This window comes from Ornithorhynchus anatinus, chromosome 1 (genome assembly GCF_004115215.2).
Source record: "Ornithorhynchus anatinus isolate Pmale09 chromosome 1, mOrnAna1.pri.v4, whole genome shotgun sequence".
Classification (NCBI taxonomy): Eukaryota; Metazoa; Chordata; class Mammalia; order Monotremata; family Ornithorhynchidae; genus Ornithorhynchus; species Ornithorhynchus anatinus.
Window position 1 is genome coordinate 82,803,564 of NC_041728.1, and position 19,307 is coordinate 82,822,870.

The 19,307-nt window shown below is 42.9% G+C and overlaps 2 protein-coding genes across 3 annotated transcripts in view; one reads left to right on the forward strand and one right to left on the reverse strand.

Moving 5' to 3' along the window:
- The window catches only part of SMAP1 (small ArfGAP 1), a 207,727-nt gene extending 206,458 nt beyond the window's left edge, over window positions 1-1,269 (forward strand). Inside the window, exon 11 of one of the 2 annotated variants that reach the window (XM_029058865.2) lies at window positions 278-1,269. In XM_029058865.2, coding sequence (XP_028914698.1) covers window positions 278-412 — 135 coding nt within the window. In that variant the 3' untranslated portion in view covers window positions 413-1,269. The remainder of the gene's footprint in view (window positions 1-277) is intronic. The other variant, XM_029058866.2, reaches the window with a different exon arrangement.
- B3GAT2 (beta-1,3-glucuronyltransferase 2) overlaps window positions 1,172-19,307 on the reverse strand; it is a 59,149-nt gene continuing 41,013 nt past the window's right edge. The window contains exons 3-4 of the mRNA XM_029058867.2: window positions 1,990-2,138; window positions 1,172-1,789 (exon numbers count right to left, since the gene is read on the reverse strand). Coding sequence (XP_028914700.1) covers window positions 1,703-1,789; window positions 1,990-2,138 — 236 coding nt within the window. The 3' untranslated portion in view covers window positions 1,172-1,702. The remainder of the gene's footprint in view (window positions 1,790-1,989; window positions 2,139-19,307) is intronic.

Sequence of the window (19,307 nt, forward strand, 5' to 3'; positions counted from 1 at the left end):
GGGTTTCTTCCAGCACTGCTATTCTTCTGCCTCGCCTTAGCAGGAAATTCCAAAAGTGCTGGCAAATGCTGTAAGTATCCATTTTGTTTAACCCGAGCTGGATACTTTAATGCTGCTTAAATCTTGAGGTTAGCCTTTAGAAAATGAGTAAGCTTTTTAAGGAAATTCCCATACGCATGTATCTCTTAAAAGAGCATTTTACCTAAGTTCCGGTAATGAACTTATGATCCAAAGGGTGTTTTGTTGATTTAAAGGGAGATTTGTGTGTTTTTCTCAGATGAATCAGCAAATGGCTGGAATGACTCTCAACAGTGCCAGCAGCGGGATTGGGTTTGGCCAACCCCCGAATGCAGCAGCAGGGTGGTCTGGAAGCTCTTCGGGTCAGACTCTTAGCACACAACTGTGGAAATGAGAGCTGCAGGACAAGTTTCATCCAGCACCAACCACCTGACATTCCTTGCCCCAGTGCATATAGTTCCCCTGTTTATTCATTCACGGACATAATCTTTTTTCTCTTCCCCATGCGCGCGAATCTCCCCCCCCTCCCCTGCAGTCCCTAAACCCATTCATAATCAGACCACGGTGGTCTCTATTGATTAAATATGATGTGGTGAAAAGCAGGTTGAAAATGCATTTTGGTCTCACTCCAGTACACATGATTTCATAAACCATGTCGCCGAGCAGCTGCTCAAGCAACGAACATAAAATCAAGTTTATTATCAATAAAATGATAGGTCTAATGTTTCATATAAGGGAAGTAGTTAATCACGTTAGTAATACCTCTAACATTATAAAACCCTGCCCTCAAATTAGCCAGTAATCCTGTAGAAGGTACTGTATGAACAAATGTTTAATCATATAAATAGAATGTAAATGTATCACTGAATACTGTTTTCTAGTGTATCAAAATTCCTTTATTTCATTATTCATTTCACTGTGATGTGGTTATGGTGTGCTTAACGGGGAACACGGTTAATGAAAGGAAGATAAACCTGGATACTACTACAAACTTGAGTTCTTAAAAAAAAAATGCAGGCTATTTTATCTGTTTGACTCTCTCCTGTGACCAAGTGTACAATTTGGATCTCTTCTTGTGTACATGGTGCAGTTAGGGAGGACACTGTCTGCACTGGACACATACAGGGTAACTCTGAAAAGAATACTTTAGCCCTTGAAGTATATCCAGGTTTATTACAGTAATTGTGTTTACATTTTATGGTGCCTAGTATTGACAAAATGTTATTTCCCTATATTAAACAGATGAATCCACATTCTTTTCTGAGGGTTTTATTTCCTCTGCTTCATATCACTCAAGAAAGCATCAAATTTGAAGAGATCAGAATCCTCAACATTCAGATAAGAATGACAGAAAACAATCCTTGTGAGGCCCAGACTTACTGAATTCTGCCATTTAAGAAGTCAGATGGGAAAAGGTTCCACTGCAAGTGTCCTTTAGCCCTGACGTATACAGCAATACCATGGACGGAGCACCGAGATCGAATTGGAAAGCATGCAAAACAATACCCACATTTTACACTAGCTGAGAAGTTTTGTACACACAATGATGTCCACCAGGTGAAAGCCGGCATTGTTGCACCCATAGTAGATTGAACAATACCTGAATGTTTTGCAGCCCTGGCTCTGAGAAGCAGACTCTGTCATGTTCCCAGACCAAACACATGCCCCAGATTGCCTCTTCACATCATACCTCAATTTTTACCGTGTCCAGGTGATATTTCGGCTCATTAGCTAAATTTACCTTTTCTGTTCGAGTGTGCCACACGAGAACCTTGAAGGAGAAAAAAAAGGTCAATTTAACAACAGTGAGTAGGCAAAACCCTTCTCTCTCCCTACTATTCAGACTGGGAGCCCCAGGCAGGATAGGGACTGTGTCTGACCTAATTAATCTGTCCCTACCCCTGCACTTAGAAAGCGTTTTACACAGAGTAAGTACTGAACAAAGCCCAATAGTGTGAGTGGAGTGGATACCTTTGTGCAGTTATTTGCTTTGGGCTCCAATTCCTCAACTGTTGTTATCTGTTTTAGAAAATCTGATTCTTGCATGCCCGGTTGGGACCCACGCCGCTTAAATACAGCTTTTGGATTGGACAAAATCACTTGCAGGCTCACAGCAAATCCTATATAAAAAAAGAAAAAAAAGTTTTCAAGCACAATTACAATCAAGCATGTCAATTTTTTGAACATCTAACTGGACTACCATGGCCCAGAACGTCCCCAGCTCCACCCTCAGATAAGAATGCTTTTCTTTGTCCCTTCTCTCTGAGCCCCCTACCCAAAGATTCCAGTTCAAACACTGACTCAAACGTTATCTCCATTTTAACTGAGAAATCTTGTCCCTTTCTCCTTATTCAGGGGCGGGGGGGTGAAGAAAAGCTTTATTTTTATTCTGGGAGTACCAGTTATAGTTGACAAGTAAATTTATGGGCAGATGATTTTACTGTTGACATCACATTTAAGTTTAAATATAATCTGTATCAAAACCAGACGTTCTCTCCTTTACTTTGAGCTCAAAAAGACCATGTCATTGGCAGTGCTCCCTCTCCAGCAAAGAACAGTGCTTTTGAGGAATGCCTTGTAAAAGGGAGAGATTATTCAGTTTGGTGAAACTCATCCGGGAGACCACCTGCATTCACACTGCAGCTGTCAAAGGTGACTTTTCTGTGTAACTGTGGGTGGTCTCAGTAAGCATGTTCCACTCTACTGGCTTTTAGTGCCTCCAGAAATTTTTCATTAAGCACCCCCCTCCCCTTACACTCCCGCAATCTTTTTCCCATTTTGGAAGGGGGAAAAAAAACATTTTCATTTATCCCTCAGTGTTACAATTATATTCAAAATGAATGGATTAGTTTGCAAAGAATCCATTAATACGCAGTATGCAACACCTTCACACCACTACATAAATCAGTGTAATTTAAAACGTTAAAATTTTTCCAAGGGGCCTAATGCGTCTTGAGCTTTCTCTAATAGATCCCACTCAGTGCTTGACAAATTAAGAAGTTAGTCACAGCTGGTAAGCCTAGTGCCCAAGTCTGTCTTCCTCCAACCTATCACCACCCACTCTTGGAGCCCCTGCTGGGTGAGTGATGTCAGGCAAAGTATACTTTGAGGCACCTGGCAATACCCATTATTGAGACTGACTTTCCCCAATGAGAGGGAACCGGTGACTAGATTTCTCAAATCCTGATCCGTTCATCTGGCGGAGGACAAAAAGTGGATCAAGTAGAGAGCCGGCCAACACGCTTAAACCTTGATCTAACGTCCCTGCCATTGTAGCGGGTGCAAATGATCATCCTGCTCTCTTGCTGGGGGAGGAGTTTGATTAGAAGAAAAATAACATTAATTGAACTGTGGAGTGGTGAAGATATTGAGGAAATTTCCCATGCCTGTTTCTTGAAGGAAACGTGCTCTGGGGGCTCCTCGGGTCCTTTGCTGACAATCGGTTCAGATGGGACAGAAAAATGGCACAAAACCTTAAGACTGCAATATGGATAAATGGAGAAGACAAAGACCAAGTCTTCTCTAACTCAGCCCCTTTCCTCTTTACAGTTGCCCAGCTGGAATTCCCAGCATTCCATGAGAGCTGGGAATAAACCATCACTGCAATCACTGCAACTGCATCCGGTAAGCCACCCGATGTCTCCTACTGCTCCTCTCCCTCCTTGTGTCAGTGGCTTCACCCACCCTGGGAGGGTGAGGAGGACTACTGAAGAGGCTGAGTTGGGGGACATTGCTGCTTCTGTGCAGCCACACCTTCCCTTTGCCGAATGTGCATGTCAGATCCCAGGGAAAGGTAGCAGGAATGGGGCGCCTCTCACTGTGAATCAAGCTCATGCCACAATTTCTATTTGGCTCTGTGGTGATATGGGTTCTGCTGGCAAAGAGGCTAAGAGGGGGACCCTGGGGCACAGCCCCATCCGACACACCCCAGGCTCCGTGAGGCAGGCCCTGAGGTTACATGCAATTGCTGCCGCTAAATGAATTCCCTGCCTGTCCCCTACCCGCCACGCGGTAGGGGTGATCCGGCTGCTGCACACACACCGTGACCCTCTCGAAATTATGTGTGCGGTTGCTAAAGGCAGCAGGCGTGATCGCACCGAGCACACTTGGGCGTGGGTCCTCTCGCCATAATCATATTTGGTGAGTGCTTACCATGCGCAGGGCACTGTACTAAGCGCTTGGGAGAGTACAACACAGCAATCACTTTCCATGAGGCGCTAGCTGTGCCGAAAGGGCAGTCACGAGCAGTGGATGTCAGCTCTTTCGGGCATGGCTACCAGTGTCATCACATTGCCCCGGCCACCCCTTTCCCTTCTATTTGCTGGCTGGGGCTGAGAGATGCAACATGGCAGCTCCAGCCTACAAGCAGCTACCGCTGTTGCTATAAACACTGCCATCAGCAAGTCACTTGACTTCTTTGCCTCCGGTTTCTCATCTGTAAAATGGGGATAAAGATGGCTTCTAGCCCTATCTCCTAGACTGTAGGGTAAGGACTGTGCCTGACCTGATAACGCTATACCTACCCCAAGTCCTGGCAAAGTGCTCGGTACATAGTAGGTGCCCACTCAATACCATAACTAATTAAAAACTGGAACATGGAGGGATGGGGAAGGGCCTGAGTTTGGGGGGGGGCAAAAGGTCAAGGAAGTCCCCGTGGGATAGAGCCAGGGAAGATAGGGCAGAGATGGAGATCTACAGTGAAATGTTTCCTTACTTTTAGGGCCCAGTCGTCATTTTGGGGCTGGTTCTGGAACAGAACCTAACAGACTGGATATAGGTTTCTGAGAAAATGACTACCAAGATACAATGAGATTTTAACATTGAGAAGGCCTGCATTTGATCTCAGGGAAGATCGGCAGTCCTGAATTTTGTGACTGGGGTATAGGGTTCATCCTTCACAGTCGATTACATTCTTGTCATTTTTCTCCAAATCTAATATTCAAGAATAAGTATTCACTTACTGACCCCAATGGCGGGTATTTTTAGCCATTTTCCTTTAGAGAATCTGAGGTCTGAGGAGGTGAAGACACTAGCCCAAGGCCAAATGGCTGCTGTTAGAAGCTGAAGTGAGCTCAACAGTCAGGTTGGTTCTCTCTCCACTCCCCTCTGTTTATGCACAATGATCTGAGGTGTGCTTTTCTCCCCATGGTGAAAGCTAAATTACAACTTAGTATATTAAAAGTGGTCTATTTTTCATAGGTTTGCTCATACTCCTGATTGAGCGTGTTTCTACATTCACTTTCAAGAAAAATCGCGCCAAGATTAGCTAGAAGTCAAGTGAAAGTGATGTGTGGTCATTTTCATTAGGTTCTCTTCCTTCACTCCCAAGTTTCCTACATCCATCACCGTGGGCGTGGAAATAGTAAAGCGTGAGTGTTCGCCCTCTCTCAGGAGAATCCCATGGAAACCCAGTCTAACTCGTAAGACAAGAGCCCACGGGAGGATCCATAATTCACTTGAACAGGATGACAGGCTGATGAGAACATCCAGTCATTCTCAATGCTGCAAAGCCCTCTTGCTAGGTCTCTTTTCTGAGAGGAAAAACAAATTAAGACCACCAGTATAAGGTTTGGCCATCAGATCTCCTGGCAATAATAAATCCTTTAGAGTTGAGACATTTGTTGAATAACCTATTCTTCTGAGAAACAAAACCTCATCCTCAGACATCCATCCTGGTGTATCGTTCTGCTTTCCTACATAAACCCGTTAAAACGAAGGCAGAAATGGAGAGCCGCATCTGCTGAAGCGAAAACCAGGATGCTTTTTCAGGCTTAGCCGTTTGAACTCACTTGCACCGCTGAATAGTCAGTTGTGCTTTGGTCTCCCTGGCCTTGGCCTAGGCCTATTTAGGAAGGGAAGCATACTTACACTCAGGATTATAAGCTAAATATAAGAAGGCACCCTCACTGAGAATAGGATTTCTTCATTCCCATAGCCTAGAGATATGCCCTTCCATCACCTTCCGTGTCCATCTTCTCTGACTGTCCAACTAGGACAAGACCTCTTTTCTGCTTGTTCCTAGGAATTGGTACTGCTTGATCCAGTTCAGCTTCCTGAAAACAGCATTGGTGGAGCCCGGTGTACCAGGCATTCACTCTTTTGTATCAACGGAGTACCTACTTTGGGCACAGCACTGAACGAGGCATTCAAGATCAGCCAAAACTGATCTGCCAAAACTTATGCCAGTGGTCTTAATTTTCTTTTTTCTCCTCAGAAAAGAGGCCTATAAAGAGGGCTTTACAGCATAGAGAATGACGGATGTTCCCATTAGTCTGTCACCCTGTTCAAATGAATTATGGATCCTCCCATAGGCTCTTGTTTTGGGAGGTAGACGAGGCTTCATTTGGAGTCTCCTGAGAGAGGATGAACGCTGACACTTTCCTATTTCAGCAGCCAAAGTGATGGATTTAGGAAATTTAGGAGTGAAGGAAGGGAACCTAGTAAAATTCCCATGCATCACTTTCAACTTGGGTCAGCGGGATAAGTCCAGAAGGGCCGTGGGTTGTTTCCTGGGGTGGCCAGCGAGCAGCACCTGCAGCCTCCCAAGTAGCCCAAGTAGCCCTCAACTGACTTTCCATGGATAAAATCCCTGAGAAACAACTTTAACTGCCCTTAAAAAGCCCCCAACAAATTTCCCACCTCAAGCCCATTACTGCCCAGCTTGCTGAAAATAGATCACTGTGGTCCTTCTGGTGGTGGCAACATAATAATAATAATGTTGGTATTTGTTAAGTGCTGACTATGTGCAGGGCACCATTCTAAGCACTGGGGGAGATATGGGGTAATCAGGTTGTCCCATGTGAGGCTCACAGTCTTAATCCCCATTTTACAGATGAGGGAACTGAGGCACAGAGAAGTTAAGTGACTTGCCCACAGTCAGCTGACAAGTGGCAGAGTCGGGATTCAAACCCATGACCTCTGACTCCCAAGCCCGTGCTCCTTCCACTGAGCCACGCTGCTTCTCTACCCTTGGATCCCCAAAATATAACTCTTTAGCTAGAAGGCCAGCAATGGAAAACAAACACTGCAAAAATTCCCTATGGACAAGCAACTCATTATTATTGTTATTGTATCTCCTTCCAAATCCAATAGCCTTTACTCTATCCTAATCCTCCTCAACCTCTAGGCTGCCTTTAATGCTGTGGACCACCCCCTTCTCCTGGAAACATCATCCGACCTTGGCTTCACAGATACTGTCCTCTTCTGGTTCTCCTGCTATCTCTCTGGCTGCTCCTTCTCTATCTCAGAGGCTCCTCCTCTGCCAGTCACCCTCTAACTGTGGGAGTCCCTTAAGTCTCAGCTCTGGGTCTCCCTTCTATTCTCTATCTATATCTGGAGAACTCATTTGCTCCCATGGCTTCAACTATCACCTCTACATGGATGATTCACAAATCTACCTCTGCAGCCCTGATCTCTCTCCTTTTCTGCAGTCTCTCATTTCTTCCTGCCTTCAGGGCATCTCTACCTGGATGTCCCACCCACACCTCCAACTTAACATACCCAAGCAGAATTCCTCATCTTCCCACCCAGACCCTGGCCTCTCTCTGATTTTCTCATCACTGTAAACAGCACAATTATCCCTCTCTCTCAAGCCCACAACTTCGCATCATCATAGACTCCTCTCCTTCAACCCACATATTCAATGTCATTAAATCCTATCAGTTATACCTTCGCAACATTGTTAAACTTCATCCAAATAGCTACTATGTTGATCAGAGCCCTTATTTCCCACCTTGATTACTGCATCAGCCACTTTACTGACCTTCCTGCCTCATGTCTCTCACTCCAAACCACACTTCACTCTGCTGCCTCCATAATTTTTTTAAAAATGGTCAGGCCATGCTTCCCTACTCCTTAAGAGCCTCCAGTTGTTGCCCATCCACCTCCACGTCGAATGGAAACTCCTTACTCCTATCTTACTTCAGTGACTGCCTACTATTAATGAGCCCACTCTGCTCTTCAAATGCAAACCTACTCACTGTACTTTGATCTATCTGTCTCACAGCCAACCCCTTGCCCATATCCTTCCTATGGCCTGGAACTCCCTCCCCATTCTCTTCATATATGACAGACCACCACTCTCCCCACTTTATTAAAATCTCATCTCCTCCAAGAAGCCTTCCTATGTCCTCATCTCCCCTCCTCCCTCTCCCTTCTGTGTTGCCCTTGCACTTGGATTTTTTGCCCTCTAGGCATTTGATATTCACTCCGTCAGCACGACAGCATTAAGGCACAGATCTGTAATTTATTTTACTATTTGTCTCCCTCCCTATATTGTATAGTTCTTGTGGGCTAGGCACACGTCTACCAACTCTTTGTATTGTACTCTACCGAGCCCTTAGTATTCAATCACATTTATTGAGTGCTTACTGTGTGTACAGCACTTTATTAAGCACTTGGGAGAGTACAATATAACAACAGTAATAATAATAATTGTGGTATTTGTTAAGCGTTTACTATGTGCCAGGCACGTACTAAGCACTGGGGTGGATACAAGCCAATCAGTTTGGATACAGTCCCTCCATTTTACAGATGAGATTAACTGAGGCCCAGAGAAGTGAACTGACTTGCCCAAGGTCACACAATAGCCACGTGGCAGAGTTGGGATTAGAACCTGTGACCTCTGACTCCCAGGCCCATGCTCTATCCACTAGGCCATGCCATACAGACACATTCCCTTGTACAGGAATGTCTATGGGATGAGTTTACAGTGCTCTGCATGCAGTAAGCCTCGATAAATACCCCTGATTGAGTAGAAAGAGGACATTAGGATGTTACATCCCAACAGAATAGATGTCAAGGAAAGCAACCACTAATCCTAAAAATCCCTTCCCTTCAGTTGATGCTGTCAGAGACAGAATACTAGACTGCATAAATGATCCATGATCATTTATCATACGATCCTAAGTGATCCACATCACAGAAGTGGTCGCTCTAATGATATCTATTTCTATCCAGTACCAGATTAAACCAAATTCAAGTGAAAGAATTTATCGGGTTTTGTAGCAAAACCCCCACAAAAGAAATGTATGGGGGAGAGAAAGCTGAGTTAGAAAGTTGGTCGGTGTTGAAGACTTTGAATCTTCAAATTAAAAGTTTTAATTTTCCTCATATTGCAGAAAAATCTTCCGATCTTTTTTTTAAATGGTATTTGTTAAGCACTTACTTTGTGCCAGGTACTGTTCTAAGTGCTGGGATAGATACAAGCTAATCAGGTTGGACACAGTCCATGTTCCACATGGGGCTCACAATCTCAATCCCTATTTTACAGAGGAGGGAACTGAGGCACAGAGAAGTGAAGTGATTTGCCCGAGCTCATACAGCAGACAAGTAGTGGAGGCAGGATTAGAATCCAAGTCCTTCTGATACCCAGGCCCATGTTCTGTGCATTAGGCCACACTCCTTCTCAGTCTTGAAATCTGGCTCTTCTTAATGATCCAAAATGAATCAATCAATCCTATTTGTTGAGCTGTTACTGTGTGCAGATCTCTATGCTAAGTGCTTGTGACTGTAATATAACAGACTTGGTAGGCACATTCCCTGCCCACAGTGAGCTTTCAAAATGGCCTCAAAATGACTTTAAAGGAAGCAATTTTCACAGCTCAATGGGAAATAGTTATTTAAGATCTCCAATTCTTTCTTCCAAGTTATTTTTTATATTGTTTAAGAAAAAAAATACACGTGGGAGATGTTGGGAAGCATCCTGTCTTCTATCCCCCAAATACGTGTCTACAAATCTTATTTAACTTACTCCGTGACCTTCATGCCAACACCATCGTTCTTTATGAAATTCAAGGAAATTGCATTTCTAAACAGCATTTGATATTTAATCTGTGAAAAATTTATTTAAATTCCTTCCCTGAAAGCAACCATTTATAAGAAAACTTAATCTTCTGCAGAAACAATTACAATGCTGACATGGACAGAAAACTTACTCATAGGAATAGAAGAAAAAATAAGGAGGATTAATCAACTAAACCATCTTGGTTGATTTCATGTAAACTCATGTTCTATGCTGGTGAGTCTTTGCCACGATGAGCTGATAGTATTCTCTGGCTGCCTTTAAAATATTCGTCCCACAATTCTGTACTGTAAAGCCCTTTTTAGACTTACCACCTTCATCTACCTCTCTCTAATAATTACGGCATTTGTTAAGCACTTACTATGTGCCAAACACCATACTAAAGTGCTGGGGTAGATAGAAGATAAGTAGGTTGGAGACAGTCCCTGTCCCTCTTGGTGCTCACAATCTAAGAAGGAGAGAGAATGGGTATCGAATTCCCATTTTACAGATGAGGAAACTAAGGCATGGGGAAGTGAAATGATTTTTCCAGTCACATGCCAGACGAACAGCAGAGCAGGGATTGGAACCCAAATCCTCCGACTCCCAGGTATGCTCTTTCCACCAGGCCACGCTGCTTCTCCCTATTCCCATGTACTCATCCAGAGGATCACTTTACAAGTCAGTTAAAAATAATTTGGTTGCTCTGATTATGGTTTCCTGCCACCCCACCCTTACTATGTATATTTTCTATAATGTAGAGAAGTTACTTAACTTCTTTGTGCCTCAGTTACCTCATCAGTAAAATGGGGATTAAGACTGTGTGGAACATGGACTGTGTCCAACTGACTGTGTATCAACCCAAGTGCTTAGTACAATGGCTGCCTCACAGTAAGCGTTGAACAAATACCATTAAAAAAGAAGCATTTTTGGTTTTTGCCTTTTAAGGTGCTTCACGTAAAACTCATCATGGGCCCAACTCACACCTTCCAAAAACTGTCCAAAAATAGCAAACTGTGGAAATCACAAAAAAGCCCCAATATACAAGTGCTGTTTCCTAATGCTAAAAACCTTGACAAAGACAAAATTCAAGTGGGTGAGTTGGAATGCTTGACAGCTACTGAGGCCCTTGATATATTGAGCAGAGCAGATATGATGAAGAGGGAAACTGAGATCTGGTGCTGGCAAACCTGATCCTCATGGAGTTGGAAAGCTACGATTTCTACTCAATGAATCGACATCACCTCCTAATCATCAACATAGTCTTTCACCTCCCTCCTGAAACACATCTCACAGATTATACATCATCCATCAGCCAAGTGGGACAGATGTTCCAGTTACTGAAGGATTGGGAGGCACAGAGTGCTGGACTCACCACTGGCTCACACAGTCCAACCCCGAGTTACCACTGCAGCAACCAGAAGGCTAGAATACCCAGGTCCTGGGGAATAAAGTTAAGCAGAAAGGTGCTTCGTGACAACATCACAGCTGTCCTAAATGAACAAGACCCATAGCTACAAGAAACAGGGTGAACAGTCAATGGAGCTTTGCATAACGTTTTCCATCAGCCCTGAGGATGTGGGGAAGGTGAAACACCAAAACAAGTTCACTAAAAATGACTCCAATTTCAAAATGATTAGCAGCAAAATGGCTTGTTCCTTAATCAATCAATGGTATTTATTGAGTGCTTTCTGCAAGCAGAGCACTGTACTAAGTGCTTGGGAGCGTACAATATACAGTAGAATTGGTAGACACGATCCCTGCCCACAAGGAGTTTACAGGACAATGGGGGGGGGTATACAGATGTTAAAATATATTACAAATAGGGCAAATCAGAGAATATAAGGATATGTATCCAAGTGCTGTGAGGCTGAGGGTGGGGTCAATGTCAAGTGCTTAGTTCAGCACTTTGCACAGAGTATACGCTCAATAAACACAATTGAAAAGGTACTTAAGGGGTAGAACTACATATCTTTATATTCTAGTGCTTCCATCTATTTGTATTTTATTTTAGAATCTGTCCTCCCCCAACTAGATTATATGCATCTCAGGGATAGGGCTCTTCTCTATCAACTTTGTTGCAGTGTACTCTCCCAAGTGCTTTCTACAGTGCTCTGCACACAGTAAATGCTCAATAAACACCTTTGGTTGATTGAACGATAACAATAAGATGGAAGCCCATGCAGATTGGCCTAAGAAACATATGCAACCAGTGATGGCATACTCAAGCCAAAGAGATTTAGCAATAGCTATGGAGACCGCCCAGATGAAGACTTTTACTCATCACTAACTTATATACACTACCACAACACACCAAAGAATGCAGAAGAACCAATCTCAACTCAGACAAAATGGCAGTCACGTGCAGCTGGCAATTAAAATACAGTGACCTGAACATGCCTTCTGCGACTGAGGCAAGGCCCTTCAACCCACAGAGCTCTAGCTAATCTAAAGGCATGGTCTTAAGTGACCATTTTTTGAGGCAGTAACCTCTTAAATCAAAGCTGTCTCCCTAGATTGTGAGCCTCATGTGGGACAAGGACTGAGTTGGACCTGATTATCTTACATGTGCTCCACTGCTTAGTACTGTGCCTGGCAGTAATAATAATAATTGTGATATTTGTTAAGTGCTTACCATGGGCAGGGACTGTCTCTATCTGTTGCCCAATTGTACATTCCAAGCACTCAGTACAGTGCTCTGCACATAGTAAGCGCTCAATAAATACTATTGAATGAATGAATGTGTCAAGATACAAGGTAATCAGGTTGGACACAGTACATGTCCCTCATAGGACTCACAATCTTGATCCCCATTTTACAGATGAGGTAACTGAGGCACAGAGAAGTTAAGTGACTTGCCCCAGGTCACACAGCAGATGAGTGGCAGAGCCAGATTTAGAACCCATGACTTCTGACTCCCACCCCCAAAAATGATTAACAAATACCATTATTATTATTATTATCATGAAAAATGGAAAGGCACCCAGATCTGGTGGAATTCTTGCAGAAATCTACAAGCAAGGGGGCATCTAATCCCCATATGTCTGCATAAATTCTTTCTTAAGCTTGAATGGTGGTGAATGCTATAGAACTTCAAAGACACCATTATAATCATCATGTTCACAGAGAAGGGGACGAGTGCTGTCTGTAGAATCTACCAAGGCAGCTCACGGTTTTTGACTCCTGGCAAGATTCAGTGACAGGCTACAGGACAACATACTATAAGCAGTTTTAATAATCGCTGGGGTAGATTCAAGATAATCCCGTTGGACACAGTCCACAACCCACATGGGGCTCGGTCTTAATCCCCATTTTCCAGATGAAGTAACTGAGACACAAAGAAGTGAAGTGACCTGCTCAAGATCACAGCAGACATGTGGCAGAGTCAGAATTAGAACCCAGGTCCTTCTGACTCCCAGGTCTGGGCTCTATCCACGAGGCAACACTGCTTCAAAATGAGAAGCGACATGATCTATTGGAAAGAGCATATGCCTGGGAGTCATAGGAGCTGGGTTCGATTCCCAGATCTGCCACTTATCGGCTGTGTGACCATGGGCAAGTCAGTGAATTTCTCTGGCCCTCAGTTTCCACGTTTGTAAACTGGAGACCAAATACCTGTTCTTTCTCTCCTATTTAGATTGTGAGTCCCAAGTGACCTGATTATATTCTATCGACCCCAATGTTTAGTACAACTGTATATAGTAAGCATTTAACAAATGTCAGAATTATTATTACTATGAAGTTGGTTGTCCGAATTGAAGTGGCCTTGTCTGGCCTGTTTCCCACTGCCAACGGAGTAAAAGCAGGGCTTTGTCTGCTCCCCATTAGAGTATAAGCACCTAGTGGGCAGGGAACACGTCTTATACTTCCCAAGTGTGAATTACAGTGTGCTGCATTCAGGAAGCACTACCAAACTATTTCATGTGGCCATATTTAAATATGCGGTGAAGTCCTGGAAGCCAGAATTAGAATACACTTCTGATCTACTGGGAAACTCTTCCAGCTCAATAGGTTAAGAACACCTTTAAAGACTTAGAGACAGTCACACAAGAACGGCCATATGCAGATACTTTGCTTTGAGGCCAAAACCCAGACAACATGCAAATGATTATAAATCACTTCCCAGAGTCAACTTTGCATTAATGACCTGAAGAAAGCTATAGTTATGTACAAGCCTTTACCCAAAAAGCCCTACTCACTTCCAAAGGTTTTCTTTGGCCACCAAACCCAAGTGGGCACTCAATAGATACTAATCGATAAATGTCACTGCACTGCATAATGCACACAGGTGGAAAAAGTAGAAAACAATTAAAAAGAGGTTAGGATGGCTGTTGGAAGATGGACAAAGTTTGGTGATAGTAGGCTTCTTTTCAAGTGGAAGGTCCATAAAAGCTGTAGTGGTCTCCAACCTCCTAATATGGCTGAAAGAGCAGGCCAAAGCACAAAATCCAATATCAGTTAATGGGTGAGATTCCTACCAAGGTCTAGAGAGGCACAATCAGCTCATCAGAGTTGAGACAAATGCTCACAGTAACACACAACGAGTTGCCAGAGCTGAGGCACATGAGAATGGGCGAGAGCCCGTCACCTAAGATGCCATTTACAACAGATTGCACTCCCTCTCCTCTCCTTACCTCCTAACATCCTCTGATTTCAGCTCTTTACGTGGACAGGGCAAGGGGTACAGATAGAGCCTTAGAAATGACTTCCTGGGATATGGGGAAAGAGCTTCAGTAGGAAATGTTGGGAAATTGTGATCCAGATAATCCACGCAACTCTATAAAATCTGCTGAAGGAAGTTTATCAAATTATTAGAGATGGCTAAAGCAAGCTCATCTCACACTTCACCTCTACTTCAGATGGGCTTGATAAACCCTACCTCCCTATTTGCCCAAATTACCTCCACACCTGACCCAGAGGTGGCTACTACATGTTTCTTCTGGATAAATCACCAGTTTTCAAGGTTTACAACATAAATCAGTGAAGGATTACTTAGAAAGAGAAAATAAGACCAGGGTTAATTTTAATAATAAACAGATAAAAAGGTAAAAATGATTTTAATTAAATTCATTAAAAAGGCAGTTTTTCTCTCAAATTACTTTTATTAATAGAGGTGAAGGGTCTTGAGCAACCAAAGAAATTATTTTGAATTTCTGTTACTTAACCTAATCAGTTGTTTTAACTGTTTGCAGGCTTTAACTGAAAAAAAGGCAAAATAAAAATTGGCTGTCTCTTCTGAGAAAATCAAGTTGATGAGGAAGGAGATGTTTCTGTTTACATTGCTAGTCAAGTGCACAAATCATTGATCTTAACTCTACAAGACCTGGATTTTGTCATCACTTTCACTGGTAAGTCTAAATCCTGAAGCTTCCCATAGAATGCACTTCATGAGGTCTGTCTGGTCTAGCAGTGGCAGAAAACTTTACAAAATGCTGTTGTACTGGTAGATTAGTTCCCTAGAGAAAATGTGGATTGTAAAATAGATTTTGTTCCTTAAGGCTATGTAGTCACCAAAAAGCCCAGATTCCAAAATTTCCCCCTTCAACTGCTCCTTTTTTCCCCCCCCTCTAGACTAGGGAACCTGTCTACTAATTCTGTTGTATTGTACTCTTCCACCAAGTGCTTAGTACAGTGCTCTTGCACATAGGAAGTGCTCAAGAAATACCACTGACTGATTGACAGACTGTAAGCTTGTTGTGGGCATGGAACATATCTACCAACTCCATTATATTGCACTCTCCTAAGTGCTTAGTCTGCACACAGTTAGCACTCAAGTACGATTAATGGATTGTACTTGTCCTTATATGGGCCTCTACAAAAATATAATAGTGACATTCAATTTTAGGTTTTTCACCTAAAGCTAAGTCGCAGTATTCATCCCAACATGCTATATTTGAAGCTGGATTGCTCTATTGTGTCTCAGCGGGAATAGTCAGCCATGACGATAGGCTGTGACACCAATCCTCATTGCCTCAAAGAAAAACGAGTGGGCTAAAAATAAGTTTCCATATATATCTTGCCCTCCGCTTTTACTGTTTTCAGGCTGGGCAGGTGAATGGGACTCTCTGAAACAGTGTTGGAAGTAATAATAATAATTGTGTATTTGTTAAGCACTTAGTATGTGCCAGGCACTGCATTAAGCGCTGTGGTGGATACAAGCAAATCAAGTTGGACCCTGTCCCTGTCCCACATAGGGCTCTCACTCTTAATCCCCATTTTGTAGAGAGGTAACTGAGGCACAGAGAGGTGAAGTGATTTACGGGTGAGAAGGAAGTATCTTTCTTCTCTAAAAGGTCATACAGCAGACAAGTGGCAGAGCTGGGAGTGGTACCCAGGTCCTTCTGACTCCCAGGCCCATGCTCTACCCACTAGGCCACACTGCTTCTAAGGAAGTAAGTTAGAACAGGAAGGAACTCAGCTTCAGTGTTAAAAAAAAAATCCAGAAGTGATTCTGGGTGGAAGATGGGGCTGCTTGCTGTTATCCCTGCCACTCACCCTCTCTGCCAATCCTTGAAAGTCCTCTGGCCACTGGGGTAGTGGTGTGGTAAGAAATACCCTGAATTCATTTGCTGCTGCTGGTTCTTGGATCCTGTTGGTTTATTTGTCGGGGCAAAGTAAAACCAGAGGAGTGCAGGAAGAGAAGAATGTGGTCTTGTTAACCATTGGCCGGGCCAGTGCTAGTATTGAGGGTCAATGCAAATTCAGTGGGCAAAATATGATTTTTTTTGTACTTGGAATAGTGCTTTGCAGACAGTAAGTACTCAATAAATACCACTGATTGATTGATTGTGGGGTAAAAGGGAAGAGGGAGTGGAGAGGAGCAATTTAAATAAAATTTTGTAAGACTAGAGTAATTATATAGCAGATCATTCTAAGGAAAGGGATAGAAGGGGACAGAATATTCCTGCTTATCTTAACTTCTATGGTTATATATACAGATCCAATATTATCATCCCACAAATGCTCCTCTCAGTTCCATAAACTGTCAGAACAGGGATCTCTTTAAATGCTACAGTTCTCTGCTGGTGAGCTTATACATCAGATCTAGCACAGTAGCCTAAAGACAAAAGTTCTGAGCCAGGCCCTGAACCTTACAAAGACAGGGCAGTTAGGGTGTTTCGAGGCACAGAAAATGTATTCTGCTGTGGACTTCAATAACTAGATCTCAGCTAGCCCCAAAGTGTTAAGAAGGTCATTTCCCTCTAATCTTTCTCCTCCTTTTGAATTTATACAATCCTTAAAAAAACAATTTCAGACCTGATCAAAGTCGGTCGTTACAATGAAATACACTTACACCATTAAACCTAAAGGTTTGCACTTGTGTGTAACCACATCCCAGTGAACAAAACAAATACTACAAATTATTTCATGTCCCAAGTCTGAAGTCAGAGAATACACTGCTTTAACAGGGGCCACCAGGCTCCACCTCCCAGAATTCGGGACTGAAAACTCATTTAGCTAAGTCTCTCCAGGAGGAACCAACCTAGCAACCCAATACTCCAAACCAATTTTCCTTGATTCCCCACTAAATTACAGCAATTGTTTTGGTTTCTCGCAGCCTTTGGAAAACTGACTGGGCCGTCTGACCCTAGAGAGGATGACTGACTACTTAACGTCACACAGTAGGCCAGTGACAGGCAGAACAAGTCCTAAGTTCCGAGCCCGTGCCCTAAAGGTACCTTCAGAGGTCAGCTACTTCACCCCCTCCCTCCAGCAAGATTACCTCATCCCATCACACTATTGAGAATAGTGTCTCTCTCCCTAGAGATATAAAAGGGTATAAAGAAATATGCTTATTTTAAGGCCTGGCAGAAAGAGGACAGGCCTGGAAGTCAGAGGTCCTGGGTTCTAATTCCAGCTCTGCCACATGCCTGCTGTGTGACCTCATGTCAGTCATGTCACTTCTCTATGCTTCAGTTACCTCATCTGTAAAATGGGGATTAAGTCTGTGAGTACTATGTGGGACAAGGACTGCATCCAGCTTGATAATCTTGTATCTACTCTAGCGCTTAGTACAGTGCCCGGCATATAATAAGCACCTAAAGAATACCATTAAATTAAAAAAAAATGTGATCTACTACCACACTTACATTTTCTGCTGTTCAAAAATTCAAAGCCATTTAAGATCACCAATTTAAGCACTTCATTTGGAAAACAGCTGTTGCCAAATCAGAATTCTGAGCACTGGAGATTTTGTTCGCAGTTGAGATATATACACAGGAGATTGACCAAGCATGGATTGGCAGATAAACAGAAGCATGCTCAGTTCGAACTTTACCATGGAAGACTGATGAGATCAATTTTGAAGCTTTTCTGCCTTCAGCTATTAGGTTGTAGATGTCAATGATTTTTTTTTTTTTTACCCTTAAGCCTTGTGTTTCAAACTATATCTATCTACAGTTATCATTGTCACCATTTTGTGTAATACACCAAAAATGACTCATTTTATGATAAAGTACATTTTCGAATATGTGGTCTACTAAAAGTCTTACTGCCACAGTGGAGTTGGTTTGAACCACAATAACAGAGCTTGTCTGCAGAAAGCAAATTATGATTTGGAGTCCTGACACTGATGTTTTTTAAACTACCAAATAAAAATAAGAGATTGACATTTGGGGTGCCAACAGATCAAGTTTGTAAATAAGCACAAAACATTTACCAATCCCTCCAAACAATTGGGCAGGAAAATGTTTTATTTGTTTAGCCAGTCCTAGACGTATGATATTAAATTGGTCCCTGAGAACCGGGCCTTAAGTGGAAATTTGTAGGTTGGAGCTAATTTTCTCACAGAAACTCATGCTAATAGATAGGGGATTGGTTCCTTACCTGACGTTGGATATCCTATTGTACCAAAATTGCCCAGAATTGTGTACTCAATTATTTCAAGATGGCTAATAGAGCCATATTAATGTATTTAACAGAACTCTCTTGTATTGTCACAAACACTTAGTAGAGTACTCTGCTCACACCAGGTACTCAGTAAATACCACTGATTGAGTCAGAGATGTTTTACAATAGGGTGTCCAACTTTAAGTTTATTAGGCCTAAGATAGGCATACTACTTTCCCTGGTGACTGCCTGGCCATCAGGTAAACTCCTCTTTCCTATCCCATGGTGGCTTTTAAAAATGGTTTTCCTAAAGCTCCTATGAGCCCTGCTGGCCCTCTGGTCTCACAGAGCTAGTGCCAAAAGTGTATTTCTGAAACAGGATAAAAATTCAGAAGCATTGTAAGTGCCATTGATTGTAATTCAAAATGTCTTTTTTTAAAATGCTATTTGTTAAGTGCTTACTATGTGTCAGACACTGCTCTAAGCACTGGAGGAGATATGTTACCTCTATGGGGCTCACAGTCTAAGTAGGGGGGAGAACAGGAGAATTGAGCCACAGAAAAGTTAAGTGACTTGCCCAAGGTCACACAGCAAGCAACTGGCAGTTAGGGATTAGAACCCATGTCCTCTGACTCCAAAGCCCACGCTCTTTCCACTTAATTTCAATTAAGTGGAGGGA